The sequence below is a fragment of the Umbelopsis ramanniana genome (genome assembly GCF_025399195.1).
Source record: "Umbelopsis ramanniana AG unplaced genomic scaffold K450scaffold_28, whole genome shotgun sequence".
Taxonomy (NCBI): Eukaryota; Fungi; Mucoromycota; class Umbelopsidomycetes; order Umbelopsidales; family Umbelopsidaceae; genus Umbelopsis; species Umbelopsis ramanniana.
The window spans coordinates 42,298-65,361 of NW_026252114.1; the positions used below are offsets into that span (position 1 = coordinate 42,298).

Below are 23,064 nucleotides of genomic sequence, written 5' to 3' on the forward strand. Positions count from 1 at the left end.
CCAAAATTGATGCTTTGATTACATTTTATGCCGCCCGACGGCAGGGGATTGGATGAGATGAAAGCCCCGGACTGACGTAAGCTTTCACTAAGCTAGGATGATTTTTTTATGTAGAGAAATCCCCCCAAAATTTCCCGCAGCCTCCCGAAGACGCTTAAAACTGCATGCATTGACTCCGCGAGATATGAAGAACTTGGGACTATTTAATGATTCAAGCGTCTACAGCTATCCTGTTTACCATTTTGCAAGATGGGTGCGGATATAAAACGATCAAAGGCTATATCGCTATCCATCATCAACACGGGACCGTTAAAAATTCAAAAAAAAAAATTATCAAAAGTCCGTAGACTTTGGGGGCGCTGAGTCTCAACTTGGTACGGTGAGCCCATCAAAAAAAAAAGGTTGGGAATTTGCAATAGATGGTATAAACTCCATATGGAGCGTAGCGGGCATACAAAGCTAAGCTTTCTATTGATGTTGATGATCTTGGTAACAGATTTCGCAATACAGGAGTTATAAAATAAACGATGGTCAAGTGAAAGGAATGATTTGAAACGGTATATCCTTCTTCCCTTATGGTGGCAAGGTAAGGGTTAGCCCTTCGGTTCTTCAAAAAGCACGGTGGAAACAAAAAGGTTAATGATATTGATAACCAGGCACTGGGTATGGATTATAAATAATCTGTTGCTGATGTTGAAGCATCATCTTTTGGTATTGTGTCGCAGCGAGGTAATCAGAGAAGCTGGAATAGGTGCTCTGCTGACGGTAACAGCGGTAATGCCATTTAAGCTCATTATCTTCATTCATAGCCAAAATATGCTCATCCTGATTCTCTTCTGAACAGACCTGCTGTGTGCGACGAAGAGAGCTTTCGCTTTTCCTATGCTTCACGACGTTTTGCGGCTTGACAGTTAACTTTGGCTCAGCATCTAGTATTATGGGCACGTGGTTTAGTCAAACGGGTCTCATTTGTCATCGCACTGGTGAGCAACTTACCTGAAGAAAGAGGTGTTTTGACTCTTTGAGGTGATTCGTCGTAGAGTTCTGAAGGAGTGAGTGGCAAATTGGGGGTATCACTTTCGTCGGTGATGGATGAATTGTTGGATGATATCCTGTTGGAGGTAGGCGATAATTGGGCCCGTTGCTTAACGTGACTGTGATGGTCATTTCTGACACTATCGAAACCTGGCTCAGAAATAGGAGAAGCGGGCATGGGCGGTAAGTCATTGTCTATGTATCGCCTTCTGGCGTGTGGGTCGCTGCTAAAGCTTTTACTCTTACGCAGAACATTCTCTCTGAGCATGCCCTTTTCGCTTTGATGACTGAGCCTGATCTCATTGTTGAGTCGTTTCTTGTGGTGATATTGTACATGGGATGCAGGTGAAACATCACTGATAATTTCCCGAGATGCATGCGGTGGTCGAACCATTTGTTCAGGGTACGACGGAGCTGTTCCAAGATGATCACGGTTGAATGTCTGGTAAGGACTGGAATAGGCTATAGGATTAGCTCGGCCACCATGTGGGTTAGCAATAGGCTCGCGGTCATCCATCCTAGGACTCAATTCTTGCATAGAGTGTACGTTCGGTAGACGATGAGTAGGTGAGGGGTAGTTAATCGGGAGAGTTGGCATAGGGTTGGTGTTCATAATATTAGTGGAGGGAGGAATGTTCTGTAACGAATGGTAGCGACTAGATGAAAACAAAGGATGCTGCTGTAGCCTGAAACTCTTGGATCGCATACTGGCCATGCGAGCTTCTGCTCTGTGTCTCTCTTTCATTTTATCAATCATTTCTTGTTGAGTCTCCGCTGGTGCCTTCTGTTTGTATTTGTTCTGCAACTTCAAATGACTTGGTCTACCAGGCACTTTATGATTATCACGGTATTCATCGTCAGAAGCTTCAGAGTCTTCGTCTTCTTCAGAGTCAGAAATATCTGAGTCCAGAACGATTGGCGCTTTACGTTTGTCCGCCGACGGAGTAGACTGTCTTTGTGGAGGTAAGGGCGGTGGTTCCTTTGTGGCTGGCGTTGAGGAAGACAGCGCTGCAGTAATGCTGTTGTAATCGTTTAGCCAGCTATCAGCCCTTGTGTTGGAGGCGAAAGAGGATCCACCGCCGTATATACTATTGGAACCAAAGACACCGTTAACTCGACAATGGCCGGAAGTGCTTGATGGCTCGTGTGCAAGATTATGTGCCGCGTTGGCAGCCACGTTTGTTGTGTTTGCCGTCGTGTTGTCTAGTTCTAAGGCGCGAGCTAATTGGAGACTCAAGCTAACATCACTTTGTAGATCATCTATTGTAAGAATCGCGTCAACAAACATTGTACATCATCAGAACAGATGATCGATTGTTTTGTAGGCGCTAACGAATGGTCATGAACAGTGTTCAGCAAGCTGTTTGGTTGGTAACAAGCACATGCCAAAGCACGAGTTGATTGACTACTAATCAAATTATTTTTCAAGATACTTCCCTTGACCAAAACGCTATCGCTACTACGACGAAAGAAAATATTTCGATCGTTTTCATTCGAGTTTTGCACATCTAAACATACAAATATCATACCTAGTGGCTTCCACTTGTTTTCTCCATTCGATTGCACACTGAGTTCTCCCAAGATATCATCCATAAGACTGGTGTTCTGGGTATCTGCCTTAGTAGCCAAGGCGAGAACAGCATCAGTATTAGCGACAGTCACTTCTAGCACATTTTTTTCATCGGCAATTTTCGCAGTCGTTGATATTGGTGGTGCTGGTCTTGTAACTGGTGCAACTGATTTGGATGATTTTGTTTTCTTTCCAAACGTAAAAAAGCCCATATGAGTTGGGAGTTGGGCAGTTGAAGAGTACTGTTGGGAAAGGTTATGTGTAAAAAAAACAAAAGCAACGGAGGAAGAAAGTGGGAAAAGCTAAAAAAAGAGTAGGAGCCGATCAAGGTCGATTTTTGACAGATACTTCATCTGATGAATTTTTGTTTTTTTTTTCCAGTACGAGAGGGCAGTCCGCATGTCGAGGCCCATGTATCCGTGAAAAAACGTGGGACGCGTTGAACAAATGCGTCATTCCACATTGAGCCGGTACCCACATGAGGGCTTCCAGTCGTCGCCTTAGCTATTCATCCAATCGGCGCAAGAGTGTATACCATGGTTTAAAGAACGAAAGGCTTTCTACAGTTCACTCCTATTTGAATGTGTAAGTAAATATCGAAAAAAACTTTTTTAGAAGTATATTGACAGTGGTTGGTTGGTCTCTCTGACATGTGTAACATCCGTGAAAAAGCCATTAGGAGGCATCTAGCGGTCGATCCGAAAGAACCACCGACCGCATATCGCCTCTAAAATGACAGTATGCTTGCCGCGGCATGCGTTTGTGTTCTTGTATCACTAAATCGGATGCCGGGGCAGTAAACATGGTTGAATGTGGTAAGCACATCGTCGGTATACAGACCATTCTGTTCCTTGTGGTTTGCCTGCAATTGGTCAAACCGGGGGGTCTCATCGTCTAACTATAACAAACTCATCTGCCATGATGGACTGTACAAACGCGTCTATATATTTATTGATACACTACAAAACGTCTAGAAAAATTTGGTATTGAAGAAACGTTCCAAAGGGGATTGAACACTAGGGAATGATTCAGTTGATAATCTGAAAGACGGCAAAGCAAGGCAACGACGACGGTTAAGGAATTGAAAAGGGGAGCTTTGAAGGGAGTGAATTGTACTTACGAGCTGAACATTCTTCTTTGAACCCATCTTCCATTCAACTTTTTAGCGGTCTTTGCGTTGTTCCGCGTTCTTTGACCACGAACTGGTAAGCTCATAGCATGGCGACGTCCAGCGTAGGTGTTGATGCTACGATGGTGCATGACATGGTCGCGCACTTCTCGCTTAAGATCGGTTTCAATGTTCATATTCGCCAATACGTTAGACAAAGAGTTGATTTGTGCTTCCGATAATTCGGCCAGTTTGCATTGTTTGTGAATGGAAAGTTGATCACATATCTTGCTAGAGCTAGTTGGTCCAATGCCGTAAAAATATTGCAAAGCAGTGCTTTCAAAGACAGAGAGAAAGCAGAATTTAGAAACTGTTAGATTTTAGCTTATGGCATGGAGTGATGCATACCTCACTAGCTTTCTGTCAGGCAAATTGACACCTAGTAAATGCAGCATGGTTGTTGTCTTCCTTTATTTTTTTACAAGCAACAACACAAATTCAAAAAAGGCCCTGAAGCCACCAAAACCCAGTCACAATACACCACTTTTTTTTTTTTGTGTCTTCGAAAAATTATTACCGCCTCCATTTGATTCAACACCATGTCACGGCCAGAACACATTGCGCCTCCAGAAATTGTAAGCGACGGATTATAATTGCTTAGCACTAATGTGACATAATTTTTGAACCTCGAGACTGACTCACTGTCTCAAATCTTTTAGTTCTATGGCGAGACTGAGGCAGTTAAATACACTGAAAAGTAGGTCTTAACTATGTGCTTGCTTGCCCACTGAATCTCGCTTGCACGACCGAACCTCTTACTAAAAGTGTTATTCCTATTGTAGCTCTCGAATAGCTGCTATTCAGGCAGAGATGGCATATCGTGCTCTTGAATTGCTCAATTTACCAGAAGACGAACCTGCATACATCCTTGATATTGGCTGTGGATCAGGATTGAGTGGCGAGATATTGGAAGAAGAAGGTCATATATGGGTAGGCATGGATATCGCGCCATCCATGCTAGGTAAGTTTATAAATTTTCAAAACGGAAAGGCAGGGCGATAGCACATGAAATTCCAAAGAAGTGGTTACTCACGTATTTCCTAAAATGTAGACGTCGCTAAAGAAAGAGAAGTCGAAGGAGATTTGTTCCTCCAGGATGCAGGACAAGGAATGGCTTTTAGACCAGGAACATTTGATGGAGCCATCAGGTATTTAAAGCAAAGAGGAATTTGGGGAAATTCCAGTATTTTACCATATACGGACTCAAATCACTAATTGAAGGAGGGGTTCCCATACAGTATCTCCGTATTACAGTGGTTATGCAATGCTGACAAACAGATCAATAATCCAAAGGCACGAATCGCAAGGTTTTTCTCAACGTTGTACTCATCTCTCCGAAGAGGAGCTCGTGCTGTCTTCCAATTTTACCCAGAGAATGATGATCAAATCCAAATGTTGACAGACACAGCAAGTAAATGTGGTTTTGAAGGTGGTCTTCTAATTGATTATCCCAATTCCAAGAAGGCCAAAAAGTATTACCTATGCTTATTTGCTGGACAAGCTGATGGACACAAGAACCGCATGCCCACTGCATTGGGAGAGGATGGCAGCGAGCATCCGGCTGTGGCAAGTGTGGAGTTTGAAAAGCGAAGAATCAAGGAACGTCGACGAAATGACAAGCGCCGACCTGTCAAAGATAAAAAATGGATCATGCACAAAAAAGAAACGGTGCGAGCAAGAGGCGATCGTGCTGTTGTAGCTGATTCCAAATACACTGGTCGTAAAAGAAAACCTCGCTTCTAAATAATCAATAAAACAGAATGCTGAAGTATTTATTCTTGCCAATTGCGGACTATTAACCGAAAATATCTGGGTTTCTCTCCCAGAAATAGCACTTCACCCACTCATTCATCTGCTGCCTCTGTTATTTTTTTTTTATTTTTAATCCTTTTCTTTTAAGCTATAGGATCTTCCTCTTTATCTCAACCACTACTTTACTCAAGACAGTTTGTTGGTCGACCAGGATCTTCTTGTTTAATTTTTGTGGTTGAACTATAACTTGATCAATACCCATTTTTGCCCTAATTTCTTCGGCTTCTATTTTTTTTCTTCTGTTTACTACTGTTCGTCCTTTTTCTCTCAGCTTACCGCCTTCTGATTTTCATCCCATCAATCTGCATTCTCTAATTTCGAATTTAGCCATTTGCTGACTTCGCAATGCCCAGAGGAAAGAACACTGGTAACAAGGGTGCAAACGCCCTCCAAACTGTCGACCTCAGCAAGCTAGAATCCACTACGGACGAGGACTTGACTCAAATCTTGAAGGCTCGATATGAACAAGATTGCATCTATACACGTATTGGAGATCAAGCCTTGGTATCTGTAAATCCTAACAAGAGCCTCAGCATTTGTACGGATGATCAGTCTTTAAACTATGTAGCAGAATACAAAGACACTAGTGGTCAGAACGCCAATCAGCTACCCCCGCATATCTTCCAGCTGGTCAACCAAACATATTTGCACATGCGAAGGACTGGTGTGGATCAAAGTATCATTATCAGGTATGTAATGAAATTGCCCAAGGGTAGGGGGCTATTCAGGGACCCCGTTCAAAAATTTCGTGTTTGAGGACGCCTATCTCTGATCACTAATTTTTTTTTTTTTATGGCAGTGGTGATTCAGGCTCTGGTAAAACCGATGCGCACAAGTTGGCTCTTCGTCATCTGGTCGCCCTCAGCAGCCATAAGAAGCCTTCCAAGATCCAGACTCAGTTGCTGCATTCTCAAGCTATTCTGGAGGCCTTTGGAAATGCAAAGACCACTCAAAACAACAATGCATCTCGTTTCGGACGCTATACGGAAGTTCAATTTTCAGAAAGAGGTCGTATTACTGGTGCAAAACTTTTAAATTACTTTTTAGAAAAGCGCCGCGTAACAAGCGCTCCAGAAGACGAACGTAACTTCCATGCTTTCTACTACCTCTTGGCTGGTGTCCCGGCTGAAGAGAAAGCAGAGTTACGTTTATCCGATCATTCCAGCTTCGCCTATCTCAGTCGATGCCGTTCTCAAACAACCGCCGATGACGCTACCAAGTTTGAGGAACTTAAAACTTCCCTGAAAGCCTTGGGGTTCCAGAAGAAGCATATTGCTCGCTTGATGCAATTGCTTGCCGCTATTCTTCACTTGGGAAACATTATCTTTGTCGACGATCCTTCCAAAGGACAAGACGCAGCCAATGTGAAAAATGTCGAAGTTTTGAGTTTGGCAGCTGATTTCCTAGGCGTGGACCCCCATGCACTTGAATTGGTGCTGACTTACAAAACTAAATTGATCAAGAAAGATGTGACAACCGTTTTTCTCAATGCGGAGCAGGCCAGTAAACAGAGGGATGAATTGGCAACAGCATTGTATTCGTTGATGTTCACTTGGATTGTTGAACAGATCAATATTAAGCTGTGCAACGACAATTTCCACAGCTTTATTGGTATCGTTGATCTGCCCGGTCCTCAAACCACCCAAAGTTCAGGTCAGGCCAAATTTGAACAATACTGTGTCAACTACTCCAACGAGAAATTTCATGACTTCGTTTTGCGTCAAATTTTCGAGCAAGACAATGACATTTATGAACAAGATGGTATCAAGATGCCCAATGTGCCCTACTTTAGCAATGCAGCCTGTGTCCAATTGTTTGACAAACCCTCCAATGGTCTTAACGCTATTCTCAGCGAATGCACCGCCAAAGCGCAAAAACGTACAGACGACAATATGTTGGATTCGTTCGTGAAATACAATAACAACCACGATTCCTTCTCCAATCGAAATGCTGATACCGGGGCAAGACAATTTACCGTTCAGCATTTTGCCAATCAAGTTGCATACACCCCTTATGGCTTTATCGAGGATAACGGTGATGCTCTTAGTGCCGACTTTGTAAACTTATTCCGAGGCAACGCTGAAACATCTGGATCATTTAACTCGTTTGTTCTGAACCTCTTCTCTCAGCAAGCTGTTTCCACCCAATCTCACCCCAAAAGCTCTGACGATATTGTGGCTGCACAACAAATCGCTAAGCCTGGACGCGCTCCATCCATGCGACGTAGCAAGTCACAGCGAAAGTCGGGAACGGGTAAGACGGACCAAGACAATCTCGTCAAGGTGAAAGGTGATACCAAAGGCACCACTGCGGCATCGATTGGGGTCATATCACAATTACAATCGGCATTGGAAGAGCTTATCGCTACTCTGGAAGAGACCACACCATGGTTTATCTTCTGTCTCTCCCCCAACACGTCTGGCTCAGTAAATATGTTTGATTCCAAACGTGTCAAGGCTCAAGTGCGTTCTTATGGCCTTCCTGAAATTGCCAAGCGATGGGCAAATAATTACACCATGATCTTGGACCACGAAGAATTCCTTACTCGCTATCAGGATATTCTACTCAGTATGGGGGTTGAGGAAGACAGACTTCCACGATCGAAATGTGAGGCGGTAGGCACCATGTTTGGATGGACCTCCGCCCAGATGGCTATTGGTAGTATGAATGTAAGTTAAATGAAAAACAACAACAACAACCATGTATCCAAGCGATCACGAGAGGAGCTTGTCTCTAATTTTGAACCCCTTTTAGGTATATTTAAGTGAGTCGTCATGGCGAAACCTAGAAGACAGTTTGCGTGGCCAAGATAAAGAGGAGCAGCGAAAGGCTAAAGAGGAAAGAAAGAAAGACGATGGTATGCAGGCGTTAAGTTCTACTCGTATGGGTCGCCTGGAGAGCGTTGATAGGCTGTCTAACCAATCTTATGGATCAGGATCAGAATTGATTCCAGCAGTAGCAGGTGGAGCAGCTGCTGGTGGCCTTCTCAACGTGTATGAAGAGAAATCAGGCTTTTCTGAAGATCAACACTCATATTACTCTGAAGACGAATATGCTCAAGACGAACAATATAGCGGATATCAAGAGAATGAATCCACTTTCGGCTCAGAGGCGTATGGAAATGTTCCTGGACGTGAAATGGAAACCAAGCGAATGCTGCCCAACGATACCGACGCTGTTGATATCGACCAAACAGAAAACAAACCAACGGCTGGTCGTCGAAGGTGGCTTTGGTTCGTTATGTTCTTGACTTGGTGGGTTCCCAAACCTTTCATGATCTGGTGTGGACGAATGAAGCGCAAGGATATCCGTGTGGCATGGCGCGAAAAGTTTGCTCTGTGTATCATCATTTTCTTGATGTCGGCATTCATCATTTGGTTCTTGGTCTTCTTTGGTGAATTGATTTGTCCTCATCAAGATGTCTATTCGCAATCCGAACTTCAATCTCACAATGACAAAAATGGTGCCTATGTTGCTATACGTGGTGAGGTATTCGATCTGACGTCCTTTGCACCTCATCATTGGGCTATCGATGTTATCCCAGTTAGTTCAATTCTCAACAATTACATGGGCACCGATGCAACCAACTTGTTCCCCGTGCAAGTCTCTGCCTTGTGCGATGGTACAACTGGCTCCGTCTCTCCATTTGTGTCTCTCGACTATCAGATCAACCTTACCGATACCAATGCTCAATACCATGACTTCCGTTACTTCACAAATGATTACAGACCTGACTGGTATTTCGAGCAAATGCAAATGATGCGAAAGCTCTACAAAGTTGGCAGAATGGCATTTGATCCCAGCGATGTTTACAAGCAAGCTACCACCAGTACAGTTATGAATGGCATTTCAGCTTACCGGCAATGGGCTATCCTGAACAACAACGTCTATGATCTTACTTATTATATCATGGGTGGTCGCTACTTGAAAGGCCCCAACAATCAAACCGCTCCCGCAGGAACGTCAACAGACTTTTTGGATACCTCAGTGGTCGAACTCTTCCGTCAGCTGGCCGGGCAAGATATTACCGATAGTTGGAACAAATTGCCATTGGATTCTGCGCTTCGAGATCGTATGGAAGTGTGTCTTCAAAATCTCTTCCAAGTTGGTGTAGTCGATAGTCGCAATTCAGCTCGCTGCTTGTTCTCAGAATATCTGTTGCTTATTATCACTGTTCTCCTTTGTGCGGTCATCGTCTTCAAATTCCTTGCCGCATTGCAACTTGGAAGTCGGCGTGAACCGGAGGAGTACGACAAATTCATCATCTGTCAAGTACCTTGTTACACTGAAAGTGAAGAATCTCTCAAGAAGACCATCGATTCTATTGCCGTGCTTAAATACGACGACAAGCGAAAGTTACTCTTCATTATTTGCGATGGTATGTTGATCGGTAGCGGAAATGACCGTCCAACACCTCGTATTGTGTTGGATATTCTTGGCGTTGATCCTAATGTCGATCCGGAGCCACTTTCTTTCCTTTCTCTTGGTGAAGGTCAAAAGCAACATAACATGGGCAAGGTGTACTCTGGTCTTTATGAAATTGCTGGTCACGTTGTGCCATATATCGTGGTAGCCAAGGTTGGCAAACCTAGCGAACGTCAAAAGCCTGGTAACCGTGGTAAACGTGATTCTCAAATGATCTTGATGCGATTCCTCAACAAGGTTCACTTTGACTCTGCCATGACGCCTATGGACCTGGAAATTTTCCATCAGATCAAAAACGTTATTGGTGTGAATCCTTCCTTCTATGAATTCATTTTGATGGTGGATGCTGATACGGAGGTCTTACCTGATGCTCTTAACCGTATGGTGTCTTGTTTTGTACACGATGCCAAGGTGATCGGTCTGTGTGGAGAAACTACCCTGGCTAACGAAAAGGACTCTTGGGTCACCATGATCCAAGTTTACGAATACTATATTTCCCATCATCTTACCAAAGCTTTCGAGTCTTTGTTTGGATCGGTCACCTGTTTACCTGGTTGTTTCTCCATGTATCGCGTTCGTTCAGCCTTGAAAAATCAACCTTTATTGGTTTCTAATCAAGTTATACAAGATTATGAGGTTAACGTTGTCGACACTTTGCACAAGAAGAACTTGCTTCATTTGGGTGAGGATCGTTATTTGACGACCTTGATTCTCAAGCACTTTCCCAACTACAAGACCAAGTTCACTCCTGACGCTACTTGTAAAACTAACGCTCCGGACACCTGGTCTATTCTTCTTTCCCAAAGACGTCGGTGGATTAACTCTACCGTTCATAACTTGGGTGAGCTGGTCTTCTTGCCTCAATTGTGTGGTTTCTGCTGTTTCTCTATGCGGTTTGTTGTCTTCATCGATCTTATCAGTACCCTCGTGATGCCTGCTACCGTTGGTTATATGGCCTATTTGATTTACGAATTGGCGACCTCTCCTAATGGTGTTCCCGTCTGGTCTATTGTCACTATTGCTGCCGTTTATGGTCTTCAAGCCTTTATCTTCATCATCAATCGCAAGGTATGTTCCATTCACATTTCTTTGGCTTAATGTTTTACAGTGTGTAATAGCGATAACCTAATATTTTATTGAACTTTTTGCATTTTCATTAGTGGGAACATATTGGATGGATGATCGTCAGCATCTTCGCTATCCCTGTCTTCTCCCTCTATATTCCAGTGTACTCTTTCTGGCATTTCGATGACTTCTCTTGGGGTAACACTCGTGTTGTGGTTGGAGAAAGTGGAAAGCGAGTGCTTGTTCCTGAAGATCAAGGCAAATTTGATCCCAAGTCCATCCCAACCATGACCTGGACGCAGTATGAAGAAGGCTTATTCCGAGAAGACGGAGCAGGAGCTTGGAATGATAATGCATCTGTTGGATCTCATCGTACGGGTTACACTCAAGGCAGCTACCGTAGCCATCCTTCCCACCAAATGGCCGCCCAGTCGGCTTATGGCGAAGGAGCCTCCATGTATGATGAACAACTCTATGGTGGACGTAGCCGATCAAGGTCGCCCGCACCTATGGTACCTTTCAATGATGCTGCATCTTTCCATCCGTCTCTTGGTGGAGGCATGGGTATGAATCCACGCATGTCTACGGCTTACTCTGATATGATGAGTCAACGCGGACCTGCATTCGGATCGCAAGCAGACTTTAGTGCTTACGCTATGTCAAGACCTGGTAGCACCATGATGCCGGCGTCATCGTCAATGATGGACTATTACGGAGCAGCAACCTCTGGATCGGTTCAAGGCGAGGCCATGCCATCGAACGAGCAGATCATGGACGAAGTTCGTAACATTCTTGCCAATGCCGATCTCATGTCCATTACCAAGAAGCAAGTCAGAGACAGACTAAGTGAAATGTTCGGAGTTCCCATGTCCAGCAAGAAGGAGTACATCAATAGCTGTATTGAGACCGTCTTGCGCGGAGACAACTAAACCAGCAGCATTTCATCATGATATCCGGATGAATCAATCCTACCTACAAAAAAAAAAAAAAGACTACTACAGCCCCTCCATTATTCTATAACTCCCAACATCGAATAGACAAACACCCATTTCATATTCCCTCTTCATTCACTCTTTTCTTTCACATATGCTGTTGTATTTCTTTCCTTGTCTTACCTTGTCTATTCATACTGATCTTTTATTTGAAGTCCTCCACAATTGTATACAACACCGCAAATTTTTTCCTTCTTCTCCCACAATTGAAAACCAATTCACCTAACTAAAAAATTTCAATACACAGCAAAATAAATACATTGCATCTCTCATAAGAGGATTTGTCAAAACTGGATTCTCAACATTCGGTCATATCGCCGCTGTTAGTAGAACTTATGCAAGTCTTCATGTTGCACCAAAGTGCTAATTGAATTCGATTGGGTAAAACGTGCAGTAACAAATGAGCTGGAAGTCTGGTTTGGTTCTCGATAGTATGAGCAGATTAGTTCAGCCCTCATTCATGCCTATGATCTCTCGAAGAGTGTGATCCATACCAGTACAGAAAAAGATGTGCATGAGCATAAAACATCGCTGAGAAGGTGGAAATGAAAGCCAGTAATGGAAGCTGAGTTTGACACAAAAAGATCCTCAACGAGCAACTTGTGCAACACCAGGGAAATTGTAATTATTTTTTTTATATAACATCCAGATGTTCTCTCGTCAAACCAGTTTTCCCAACCTCTCTTTACTTCCTTCCCTTCCTTCCCTTCCTTACGCCATTTCGATCAGATAGCGGCCTCCTTACATTCCATTCCTTACACTGAACATTAATACAAAGACCAACACTCGTTTCGAATGAAGGTTTTCACTCCCCTATCGATTGCTTGCTTAGCACTCGCTGAAATCGCCCAAGGAGCTGGTGTGACCCTCAGCTTCGGCCGTAAGCACCCTAGCCCCTCCGAAGCTTTGGCTGCCAACAAGGCTCGTGTCGAAAGTTTGGCCAATGGCCACACTCGCAGCCTTGCCGCCGGGTCAACGACTTACCCTATGTTCAACTCGATTTGGAGTGTATGTATACGAAAAAATATTTGGTACCTGCATTGAAAAATGAGATCGACAAATAACACTGTCTATATTTAAACTAGTACTTGATCGATGTTGATGTTGGCACTCCCGCAAAGCCATTTACTCTTATTTTCGACACTGGATCTTCCAACACTTGGATTCCCGACAAGTCCTGTGGTAGCAGCTGCAGTGGTGCTTCTCACGCATTCAACTCCAATACGTCTTCCACCTGGGTTAGCGATAGTGGCAACACTATGGATATCCAATATGGCTCTGGATATTGCTCGGGAGTTCTTGGAACAGATACCCTTGCTTTCGGTAGCTCACTTAAGGTGCCTAAACAAGAAATTGGTTTGGCTACAACTGCTGCCAGCTCTATCACCAGCAATGGTGTGGATGGTATTCTTGGTATGGGCCCTGATAGCTTGAGCGCTGGATTCAACAGCGGTAAGTGGAACCATTTTGCCAACTTGCTTATTGCATGCAAATCAAGAAATTCATTTCTATATAAATAATCAGAGGGCAAGGTCTTGAAGACCCCTGTCTCCAACATGGTGGCAAATAATCTTGTTACCGAAGACGTTTTCAGCGTTTATTTTGCTCCCGAGCCCGAAGGCGATTTCTCAGGTTCCGTTAACGGTCAAGTTACCTTTGGTGGCCTTCCGGATTCCAGCTTATACTCTGGATCTATTCAATATGTATCCTTGCTTACAAGCGGCACCGCATCTGTAAGTGACCACCAGAGGCTGAAATTCAGGGTTCCCGTGTAACCTGATGCACATGTATTTACACAACCTTTTCTCAAAAAGAAATACTGGGGTATTCCTCTCGACAATGTCAAGGTCGGTAGCGCTGTTGCCGTCAGTTCCTTTGATGCAATCGTCGACACTGGAACCACTTTGATTATCCTCAGCTCTGCTGCTGCCACTGCTATCTACAACAAGATTAGCGGTTCGCAGTATAACAGTGATGCCGCCATGTGGGAAGTGCCTTGCAAGACCCTCAGCTCGCTTCCTACTATTACCTTTACCGTCAACGGTAAATCATACCCACTCACACCTGCGCAATACACAGTTCCTAGCTGGGAGGTGAGTAAAGCGTCTATTGTTCCGCATCCTAACAAATAATAGTAATACTGACTTGCATTCATTCTGAAGGTCACTTCATGGGGTACCCCTGACACTAACATGTGCTTCTCATATATTGTTGGCGAAGACATTGGTATTCAAATCATTGGACAAAAGTTCTTGGAAAACTACGTGTCAGTTTTTGATGCCGATAGCAACCGTCTTGGATTAGCTCCTCGTGCTGGTAGCGTCGATTCATCCGTAGCTACAACGACCACAACCAAGAGTACTACCACCGCGAAGAAGACTACCACCACCACCAAGAAGACTACTACCACCAAGAAGTCTACTACTACCACCAAGAAATCTACTACCACCACCAAGAAGCCTACTACTACCACCAAGAAGTCTACTACCACCAAGAAGTCTACCACCACCAAGAAGTCTACTACCACTAAGAAGTCTACTACCACCAAGAAGGCTACTACCACCAAGAAGACTACTACCACCAAGAAGACTACTACCACCAAGAAGGCTACCAGCACAAAGTCTGCCACTGCCACTTCCAGCTGTACCAAAAAGTACACTGTAAAGAAGGGTGATACTTGCTCCAGCATTGCTTCCAAACTTGGTGGCACTACTGCTGCCAAAATCATCAGCAATAATTCCAAAGTGAATAGTGGCTGCACCAACTTGGACATTGGCCAAGTATTGTGCGTTTAATTAACAAGATATAACCGTATAATGAACACGTCTCCTTCATCAACTTGTTTGTTCAAGCATAATATTAATGAGAATAACATTAGTGCTTTTCTTGTCGTCGTATAACCCTGTCGGTTTAAAATTGCAATATCATGTAATGTCATTGCCGAGTCATCATGACCGAAAATTTGACTGCAGCACTTTTTTCTTTTTTGGGCTGATCTTGTTTGCCACCCTCTGAACTCAATACCCCACACTTTATAACGTAACAGAACCAATGTGCCAAGATTCCATTGACCAATCGGCCTATAGCGATCTCTTGATTGAAGAAAAGTTTGACGATGACTTATACAAATATCTCTGTGACAATCACTGCCATCCCCACGATGACGTTGACAAGCTCGACGAGATTGCAAAGTTACGGACGGGCCACTTGACGCTTATGGGCGTGCGTGAACAGGATTGGGATACAGTCAAGAAAGTAGTTGATCAGTCATCCATAGACGATGAAGACGGCGTGGAAAGATGTATCCCGAGTTTTGGTATGTTCGAGTTTCAATTGTAGGGTAAAATCGATGATAACGGCCAGCTAACACCTATCATTTTAGGTGTGCACCCATGGTATGCGCACTTGGTGCGAGGGGCGGCAAGGAACCAAACAGAAGCAGCTGAACAACACTACAATCGTGTACTGACATCTAAGGACGACTCGGAAAAAGCAGATTTGATACAACATCTACCCACACCTTCCAGCGATTGGCTTCGAACCTTACGGGCCAACCTTGAAAAATATCCACATGCACTTGTTGGGGAGGTTGGATTCGATCGATCCGCCCGTTTGTTACCGGCTGGAGCAGAGCACTGGCATGGGGTACGACCGACGGAAGTGAGATGTACTCCAGAGCATCAATTGGAGGTTGTGTCCAGTCAGATTGAATTAGCCCGAGATCTGAATCGGTCCGTTAGCTTACATTGTGTTCAAGCACATGGGATGGTGTTGGACCTGCTACTGCGAAAAGCAAATGAATGGAGAAAGAAGGATATGAAGACTCCGTTTCGCATCTGTTTGCATAGCTACGGTGGTAGCCCAGGCATACTACCTAGCTTATTTGACATCAAACGTCCTGTCAAAGTCTACATGAGCTTTTCTGTTGCTATCAATGGTCGATTAGGGAACAAGCTGCTCCAGTTGATCGAAAAAGTTCCAGACGACCGAGTTTTAATCGAGTCAGATTACAATACACCAACTGGTATCGACGATGCTATGGTTGATATCACCAAGGTTGTTGCTAAGGCTAAGAAGTGGTCTATTCAGCAAGTTGTTGAAATAACAAGAAGAAACTGGTTGGAATTTATCAATATCTCTGCTCCTAGCGGTGAACATCGTGCTTAAAATAGCGATCTACAAGAGGATAAAAACGTAGAATGTTCTCTAAACGATATTGTATTTTTGTTCTTCTAAAAAAACATCATAATGGCATGATATGTACAATAAAATCGAATATACACACATCTTATTAAGACTAGAAAATTTACAATGTCTCTAATGTTGATGGATAGAGCGGTCATGCGGAGACTAGCGCGCTTGGTCTTGTAGAATAGCCATTCGTTGATAGAAGGGCTGTATCGCTTCGATTGGAATATTCCGCCTCGTCAATCTCATCCAAAGTCAAGTTTTCGGCCTGATTTCCTAGACGCGGGATTCTAACGTAGGCATCCGTGCCAAATCCATCCATGGTGAGAACGCTGAGTTCACCTCCCCAGTACTCAGCATACACTTTGCTCATAGGAAGTCCAAAACCAAGTCTCTCGTCGACGGCCTGTTTTTCACGTTCAGCCATGCTACCTCCCATCTTCTTTATATTCTTGAATTTCTTGAAGTCGTTCGGTGCACTGGAATAACTCCACAGCGTCTTAAACACTTCGTTTGAGATGCCTCCAGCATTGTCGGACACACGAAATAAGATGTCCGTCTTGTTCTGAGCAATGGTCAAGCGGACTGTCTTTGTTTCCGAGTTCTCGCACTCTACTGAATGTCGAATGGAATTGGTCAGCAATTCATACAGGATGTATTCTATATGCTCTGGAATATAGGCGAACACCGCTTCATTTCGCGCACTGCCGTCGATGATAACATTGACAGTTCGACCGTGACTCTTCAATACATGCTGCGAAGAAAGTGCAACACACATTTCTGCCATTTCTCGTGCACAGCATCGAGTAAAGATAATTCCAATATAACCTTCTTCATCCCATGCGGTGTTGTGGTTGGCAGTAATGGCTAAATGCTGCTCAGCAATGACCCGTCTTGATATCCTTGATCTCAGCATAGTATTCATAAATCGATCAAATGACGCGGGAGCGATGAATCCTGTACATTCTGTCGCACCAAGAGCAAGTTCCGGTATGACAAAAAGACCATCATCAAGCAAGCCGTTGAGCAAGTCGCAGAAGTGTTCATTATCCTCCAAGGTCTTGATGGCGGGGTATTGACGAATCTTTTCAAATGCCTCCCAGTACATTCGATAGATCCGCTAGTAAAAACAAACAATAAAGCCCTATATTAGACAAGTTGTTACGCCGTAACGCTGACCTTCTTCCTATCCAACTCACCTCTATGTGCGGATTGGTACCAACAATAAATGGTAGTTTCTGGAAATCTCGAATGCGGTGGGCCAAGCGGATGGTGATTTCAGTGCGGACATAGTTGGCACTATCGATCAAGCGATCGTCTGTCATATGACGCCCATAAAAAACCAGTTGGCGAATGGTGTTGGGATTGACGCTTTGATCGACGTACCGATCTAATACTTCGTTATGATAAAAGCTTTTCGGTGCAGCGGTATTGTGCCGACGTTGCTGCCAGTTAGCTGGCATCTGTATATGACGAGGATACGTCATTTTCGGGTATGGTCTAAATGTTGCAGCCAGTCGACCGTATGCTGGCTTGAACAGCCTTCTAGCTGATAATTGACATAACGATCGATTCATAGCTTCAGTGGTTTCTCGTCCAAAAGAGCCATCCGACCCCGGTGGTTTAACTTTTTTTAAATTTTACTTGTCTGAGTTGAGAAGATCATTCTGACTCACCCACTATTGGACCAATGCTGGTAAGATATGGTATCCGCCATGAATGGAAGCAGAAAAGATTTAGGGCATAATGGGCACGAAAGAATAGCCAGGGAAAAATTATGGTTCACAAGTCATCACCATGGCTTTGGAATTCTCGGCCGAATTTTCCTTCTTGGTTGCTGTGGGTCCACCACCTCCACCAAAAAGATAATCGAGACCAGCAGCAGCCTGTAGCTGGGATTGGCTTACGTACACACGAATTGCATTTGGCTTAGGCACAGGAAATTTAAGTGCAATTGCTGATCGTTAGGTTGGCAAACCATGTTCAAAGTTCAACCATGGCTGCAGTCTTCTGCAAGTCATATGCTCATCTTGGGACCATCATGCTGACCGCCAAATTGAACAGCGGAAGCCGAACATAACCTACGTATTGCTCAGCGCTTGTAGAAATGAAATACAGCTCTAAATGAATGGCTCTCTCAATTCAGCCGAACCCAAGAAGTACTTGCTCTATTCCATGGGTAATTTCAGCTCTTTTACCGAAAGATCTAGCAAATTACCGAGCCGTCCCCGCTAAAGGGGGTTAGGTAGAAACCGATAGGGACACCCGAGCAATTGTGCATTTCTCGCGCTCACCCAACCGTGACCTCATCTCCTTTACCACCGCTCCCACTCTGACTTCCTGATCGGTATACGAAATTATCGATAGACGGTGGTATGACGAACGAATGCGTTCCACCAGAGCCGAGAAGCCTTGTAGCAGGTGTGGCTGAGTGGAGTAGCATCAAGTGCTTCGCTTGTAGCACTGGCCCCTATCACTTTTTTTTTTTATTTTACTTTTTCTCTTCACTCTTCCTCACATATTAGTGCTTCTCCCCTGTTCGCTTTCTTACATATCCATCCCTCTCGTTTATATTCACTACCCTTAATACTACCCAAGAAAAGCACTCGATCGAAAAATAGTAATGTCGGTAAAGGTAATATAATCTGAAAAATAAATAGATCCAAGGTCGCCTGCGAAAAGAAATCGAACGCTGACTGAATTTATGCTAATCGTTACTTTCCCCTAGACACTTGAAGCACGACTCGAGGATCATGGATACATACACCACTGTAAACTAGTTCGAATGCTCCCGGCATCATCCAATCGCCTATCAACAAGCGAGTACAGCGACCCAATAAAAGCGCTGCTCGACAAGATTGAACGTCCATTGGTAAGGTGACATTTCCTCATGGAGTTCAGCATTCGCAATGTCGGGGTTGACATAGATCTTTTTAGGCACAACACGTCGACGTACTTCTCAGTGAAGCTGGGCGTAGCAGAACCGAGGGTGAGTGTCATAAATTTTGCTCTTCTTTTTTTTTTCCCAACACTCCCTAGTAGCAAACCGACCTCGTGTCTGTTCTATTGGGATCCTCTTGGATATCAACTTCAAATGGTTTACTCACACACTCATCACTACTCAAAGAGGAGCAAGAGTTTTATCAGCAATTTATCAATGTTATTGGATCCACCACCTTAACGGCCGGTATATCCAGTTCTCGTACGAACAAATATGTAATCGAACCACGTATACAGCGCGAATATGTTGCCGTAAGTCATTTTATTTATTTATTATTTATTTATATTGTGGTTCACTTTAGTGCTCTCCCAAGCAGCGATCACTCACAATTTCGTTTTGCTACGGTGCTTCATCCAACTAGAATGACGAACGACGATCGTATGTCATCCGAGAGCTCATAGAAACCGAAGAAAACTACGTAAAGAATATGAACGTACTCAGCGATGTAAGTCACTTTTTTTCTAGAAACGCCTCTACCCAATGACCCCAGTAGGGTTCCCTTTTTAAAAAAGGAATGGTCCCTAAATTGTGTCATAGGTGTTTGCACGGCCCTTACGTGCCTATGCCAAAGACAAACGAAACTTTGTACTAGGCTTGTATGAATGCAACAGCATGTTCATGAACATTGAAATGCTCGTCGAAGCTAACCAAGGATTTCTGGATAACCTGTATCGTTGGAGACAACCTGGGTCCAATCTTTTATTTGGTGATATATGCGCCACTCATGTACGGTGACTTGAATGATTTATATGCCGTACTCTATAGGCGCCTCCCGCTAACGCACTTATCCCTCCATCGATATGACTAATTTCTTTCTTAGATGTTTCGATGTGAATGCTATAGCAAGTTCCTGTCTGGCGTCGAAGATGCTCAAATTATTAATTTAAGAGAACAAAAAATCAATCCTGCTTATCGAGCTTTCTTGGATGTAAGTAGCCTGCTCTCCCTTGAATGGTAAAACAGTGCCGGGACACGTCCTCAAATGTTTTCTATTTCTTTTCTCGTAGCGAGCAAAAGATCATCCAGAAGCTAAGCGCCAAACCCTACATGATCTTTTGGTACAACCAGGTCAGCGAATCGGCCGCTATACTATGATGCTGAAAGGTAATCATCCCATGCTTGCGTTTCTTACACACCTAGCCCGCCCGACCTTCTATTTTAAGCGGGAATACTAACCTCCCCCCTCAATCTTCGTAGAATTGCTCAAGTATACTTCAAATGATCATCCTGACTACCCTGGTCTTTCAGCCGCTTTGAAGCGCGCCGAAGAGATTGCCACCATGGCAGACGACACAAATACCAGATTGGCCAAAACATTTTTCAACATGCACAAGTCGATTGAAAATTGTCCAGTGAGTGCCATTTCCTTCCTAGTCTGTGGTGTAACGATGTACAGTCATACCAACTTTTTCTTTCAAGGCACCGTTAATTAATCAAAATCGACACCTCATTCGACATATTGACGCAACCGAACTTGACATCATCTCAAGAAAACCGCTGAGACCAGTTACCATTTTCCTTTTCACCGATAAGGTTATGGTTGTCCGTCGTCCTGCCTACAACGTCAACGGATTTGAACTATGCGGACTTGTGAATGGCCCTGAAGTCATCATGCGCACCAGAAGCAGTTCAACCAGTGGATTGGAGTCCTTCCTTCCGAAACGAAATGATAAGTCCAAACGAAATAGTGTTCAGGAAAAACGTCTGAAATTCAAAGGATGGGTTGGCCTTGAAGCTGTGGAACTCCTGGACGGATCCGGTGACTTGCTGCCGTCATTTATGCTGCAAACCAATGCCACATCAATGTCCGCTGCTGCGAAGCAGCCCGCATCACCGACCGTGGCCGCTAACATGGCTCTAGAAAATTATTTTCTCGAGCAGCCATTGAGACTTTTCTCTACCAGCCCTCCTCAGGAAGAAGTACCCATTACCCGATCGCAAATATCCGTACATAACCAAAAGAAGGAAGAGTTTTGTAAACAATTTCACAAGTCCAAGGCCATTTTGAACCAAAATGGTGAGCCCTCCCCCCAGTTACACCTATGCGTGTCATGCCACGGGTGCCTCTCTTCACTGTCAAATCTAACCATGTCCTTTATAGATTCTACTTTGGTTACCTACTACCGAATGTGGAAAGAATTCAACCTGTACAGTAATTTTTATGATATAGACAGATACCCTGCTGAATGCCACAAGGTGAGTTGGAAAAACCCCCCGTGAGAATGATATCTGACAATTTGACTGACATGTGTTTGCTATCTCGTTCATAGAGCAATACAGCTGTTTTGTATGTTGACGATCCTAATTCCGATGTCCAGCAATGCCTAGCCAGAATGAAGAACCTACCACCTGTCCTTGGTATAGTCCAAGTGGTACCTGATGAAGGTTTCAGGTAAGCATTCATGCACGAAAGAGGAGAGAGGGGGTTTTTTTGGTTGGCACTGGCTGAACAATGACTGACGCATACACTTTACTCGTAGGTTTTCAGTTCGCAGTCGGGTTGCGTTGGAGGTCGCTCGCGAACGAAACGTGAGTTTGAAAGGGCGGGACCCTAACGCGAATAGCGACCACACTGATTTTCAATCCATCTTCTGGAGCAATATCGTTGCCTATGGTTGGGCAGCCAAGCAACAACAACTGATGGGTCTACAGAAGAACCTTCATTCAAAGATTCAGCGACACGATTCCCGGCCACGAAAGGCCAAAAGCATCACCACTCTCACCAAAATATTTAACCCCACTGTACACACCGGTATCAACCCTCAATACGTAGCCTACCTCAATGCACAATCCATGGCAAGAACACGCCCTATCTCCACTAGTGGCCCTATACCCCATCATTCAGAATTAGAAGTGTCTCGATCCATTTCTACTTCCAGCACCGTACGCAGTAACAATAGTGTCTCATCCAGAGGATCGTATGAAAGTAGCACTGGCAGTGAAGTGTCAGATGACTATGTGCCAAGTGACTCGCCCGTATCACCTGCCAGCAATCGTCTGCTCAGTATGTTCAAGCGCACTGACGAACTACCGAAAGAGGAGATGTTATTCCGAGTTGTCACTCCATCGTCCTCTCCTGCATCGCATCGAACCATTTCGCCTCTGGGAGAGATTTCCGCTCTGGAGGCTCACATTGCACAATTGCGTGTCAGCATTAATCGTGATACCGAAACCAAACGCCAGTATGAGACGCAATTGGATGAAATCCAATCTGTTGCAGGCAACATCGATAGTACCATCCGTTCCATATCCAGAAACAGCATGCTATCCAGCTCAACATGGAGCAGTGCTCATACCGGTTTTTCAACCATGGCATCTGGCAGTAGTATCAGTAGTGTTGATGAAGAAATGATTCGAAAGTTCGATCATGACGACCCATATACTATGGGCAACAATGAAGTGGCTGTGGCTATGGAGCGACTGAGAGAAGAGTTTGAAGAAAGATGGACGGCTCTCGCCAAGAACTGCGAAATCTTAGGCTCTGAAGTAGATGGTCTTGCCATGCAATTGAAAGAGGTATAAAAAAAAAATCCAAGTGGATGGAAAATCCCAAGTTCGGAGCGCTAATGCTTGCTGTCGTCAATAGAAAGAAAAACAGCTTGTTGATCTCAGAGCTGATTACCAGGACTCCACCGATGAAAATAAAATACTATATGAGGTATGTGTGAGAAACAGCCCCGCCCCGTGCTTTGGCTTTTCACACCCACTTACCACTTTCCTTACCAGACGTTCAACGATGAACTGGAGCAAATTCTCTCCGACTCCCAAAGTGACGACGGTTTATCTGTTCGGCCATCCCATCCTTCGC

At 44.2% G+C, this 23,064-nt stretch overlaps 7 protein-coding genes across 7 annotated transcripts; 4 read left to right on the top strand and 3 right to left on the bottom strand.

The window, feature by feature from the left end:
- Positions 1 to 450: 450 nt before the first annotated feature.
- On the bottom strand, positions 451 to 3,127 carry K450DRAFT_241374 (uncharacterized protein). The gene is made up of 3 exons (XM_051589084.1): positions 2,565 to 3,127; positions 997 to 2,295; positions 451 to 929 (listed from the first exon to the last, which is right to left on the bottom strand). Exons 1-3 carry the CDS (start codon positions 2,815 to 2,817, stop codon positions 637 to 639), a joined length of 1,845 nt encoding a protein of 614 aa, XP_051444525.1. The 5' UTR covers positions 2,818 to 3,127; the 3' UTR covers positions 451 to 636.
- Positions 3,128 to 3,527: 400 nt separating this feature from the next.
- Positions 3,528 to 4,185, bottom strand: K450DRAFT_241377 (uncharacterized protein). The gene is made up of 3 exons (XM_051589085.1): positions 4,122 to 4,185; positions 3,726 to 4,049; positions 3,528 to 3,645 (listed from the first exon to the last, which is right to left on the bottom strand). The coding sequence occupies exons 1-3, from the start codon at positions 4,166 to 4,168 to the stop codon at positions 3,576 to 3,578; spliced, it is 441 nt and encodes a 146-aa protein (XP_051444526.1). The 5' UTR covers positions 4,169 to 4,185; the 3' UTR covers positions 3,528 to 3,575.
- A 1,441-nt stretch (positions 4,186 to 5,626) lies between these two features.
- K450DRAFT_241387 (uncharacterized protein) lies at positions 5,627 to 12,362 on the top strand. The gene is made up of 5 exons (XM_051589086.1): positions 5,627 to 6,274; positions 6,385 to 8,254; positions 8,340 to 8,442; positions 8,521 to 11,078; positions 11,171 to 12,362. The coding sequence occupies exons 1-5, from the start codon at positions 5,931 to 5,933 to the stop codon at positions 12,002 to 12,004; spliced, it is 5,709 nt and encodes a 1,902-aa protein (XP_051444527.1). The 5' UTR covers positions 5,627 to 5,930; the 3' UTR covers positions 12,005 to 12,362.
- Positions 12,363 to 12,735: 373 nt separating this feature from the next.
- On the top strand, positions 12,736 to 15,047 carry K450DRAFT_241394 (uncharacterized protein). The gene is made up of 6 exons (XM_051589087.1): positions 12,736 to 13,075; positions 13,153 to 13,519; positions 13,592 to 13,800; positions 13,882 to 14,160; positions 14,230 to 14,483; positions 14,674 to 15,047. The coding sequence occupies exons 1-6, from the start codon at positions 12,863 to 12,865 to the stop codon at positions 14,729 to 14,731; spliced, it is 1,380 nt and encodes a 459-aa protein (XP_051444528.1). The 5' UTR covers positions 12,736 to 12,862; the 3' UTR covers positions 14,732 to 15,047.
- Position 15,048: 1 nt separating this feature from the next.
- K450DRAFT_280698 (uncharacterized protein) lies at positions 15,049 to 16,359 on the top strand. The gene is made up of 2 exons (XM_051593365.1): positions 15,049 to 15,383; positions 15,450 to 16,359. Exons 1-2 carry the CDS (start codon positions 15,119 to 15,121, stop codon positions 16,232 to 16,234), a joined length of 1,050 nt encoding a protein of 349 aa, XP_051444529.1. The 5' UTR covers positions 15,049 to 15,118; the 3' UTR covers positions 16,235 to 16,359.
- Positions 16,360 to 16,406: 47 nt separating this feature from the next.
- Positions 16,407 to 17,718, bottom strand: K450DRAFT_174931 (uncharacterized protein; the record flags this gene model as incomplete). Its single annotated transcript, XM_051584211.1, has 2 exons — positions 16,407 to 17,375; positions 17,455 to 17,718. The coding sequence occupies 2 exons, from the start codon at positions 17,716 to 17,718 to the stop codon at positions 16,407 to 16,409; spliced, it is 1,233 nt and encodes a 410-aa protein (XP_051444530.1).
- Positions 17,719 to 19,192: 1,474 nt separating this feature from the next.
- On the top strand, positions 19,193 to 22,084 carry K450DRAFT_241410 (uncharacterized protein). Its single transcript, XM_051589088.1, has 8 exons — positions 19,193 to 19,244; positions 19,618 to 19,701; positions 19,794 to 19,982; positions 20,077 to 20,184; positions 20,264 to 20,360; positions 20,454 to 20,608; positions 20,676 to 21,273; positions 21,927 to 22,084. Exons 2-8 carry the CDS (start codon positions 19,684 to 19,686, stop codon positions 21,989 to 21,991), a joined length of 1,230 nt encoding a protein of 409 aa, XP_051444531.1. The 5' UTR covers positions 19,193 to 19,244; positions 19,618 to 19,683; the 3' UTR covers positions 21,992 to 22,084.
- The last annotated feature ends 980 nt before the right edge of the window (positions 22,085 to 23,064 follow it).

Bases quoted from the DNA above. Each gene is read 5' to 3' on its own strand.
- K450DRAFT_241374 (XM_051589084.1), bottom strand. From the start codon at position 2,817: ATGGGCTTTTTTACGTTTGGAAAGAAAACAAAATCATCCAAATCAGTT. The intron at 2,296-2,564 runs GTATGATATTTG...TTCTTACAATAG, and splicing joins AAACAAGTGGAAGCCACTAG to ATGATCTACAAAGTGATGTT. The intron at 930-996 runs GTAAGTTGCTCA...CCATAATACTAG, and splicing joins CAAAACACCTCTTTCTTCAG to ATGCTGAGCCAAAGTTAACT.
- K450DRAFT_241377 (XM_051589085.1), bottom strand. From the start codon at position 4,168: ATGCTGCATTTACTAGGTGTCAATTTGCCTGACAGAAAGCTAGTGAG. The intron at 4,050-4,121 runs GTATGCATCACT...TGTCTTTGAAAG, and splicing joins CCTGACAGAAAGCTAGTGAG to CACTGCTTTGCAATATTTTT. The intron at 3,646-3,725 runs GTAAGTACAATT...GCCGTCTTTCAG, and splicing joins CAAAGAAGAATGTTCAGCTC to ATTATCAACTGAATCATTCC.
- K450DRAFT_241387 (XM_051589086.1), top strand. From the start codon at position 5,931: ATGCCCAGAGGAAAGAACACTGGTAACAAGGGTGCAAACGCCCTCCAA. The intron at 8,255-8,339 runs GTAAGTTAAATG...AACCCCTTTTAG, and splicing joins TGGCTATTGGTAGTATGAAT to GTATATTTAAGTGAGTCGTC. The intron at 11,079-11,170 runs GTATGTTCCATT...CATTTTCATTAG, and splicing joins TCTTCATCATCAATCGCAAG to TGGGAACATATTGGATGGAT.
- K450DRAFT_241394 (XM_051589087.1), top strand. From the start codon at position 12,863: ATGAAGGTTTTCACTCCCCTATCGATTGCTTGCTTAGCACTCGCTGAA. The intron at 13,520-13,591 runs GTAAGTGGAACC...ATAAATAATCAG, and splicing joins GAGCGCTGGATTCAACAGCG to AGGGCAAGGTCTTGAAGACC. The intron at 13,801-13,881 runs GTAAGTGACCAC...TTTCTCAAAAAG, and splicing joins TTACAAGCGGCACCGCATCT to AAATACTGGGGTATTCCTCT.
- K450DRAFT_280698 (XM_051593365.1), top strand. From the start codon at position 15,119: ATGTGCCAAGATTCCATTGACCAATCGGCCTATAGCGATCTCTTGATT. The intron at 15,384-15,449 runs GTATGTTCGAGT...CTATCATTTTAG, and splicing joins AAGATGTATCCCGAGTTTTG to GTGTGCACCCATGGTATGCG.
- K450DRAFT_241410 (XM_051589088.1), top strand. The intron at 20,185-20,263 runs GTAAGTAGCCTG...CTTTTCTCGTAG, and splicing joins CTTATCGAGCTTTCTTGGAT to CGAGCAAAAGATCATCCAGA. The intron at 20,361-20,453 runs GTAATCATCCCA...CAATCTTCGTAG, and splicing joins CTATACTATGATGCTGAAAG to AATTGCTCAAGTATACTTCA.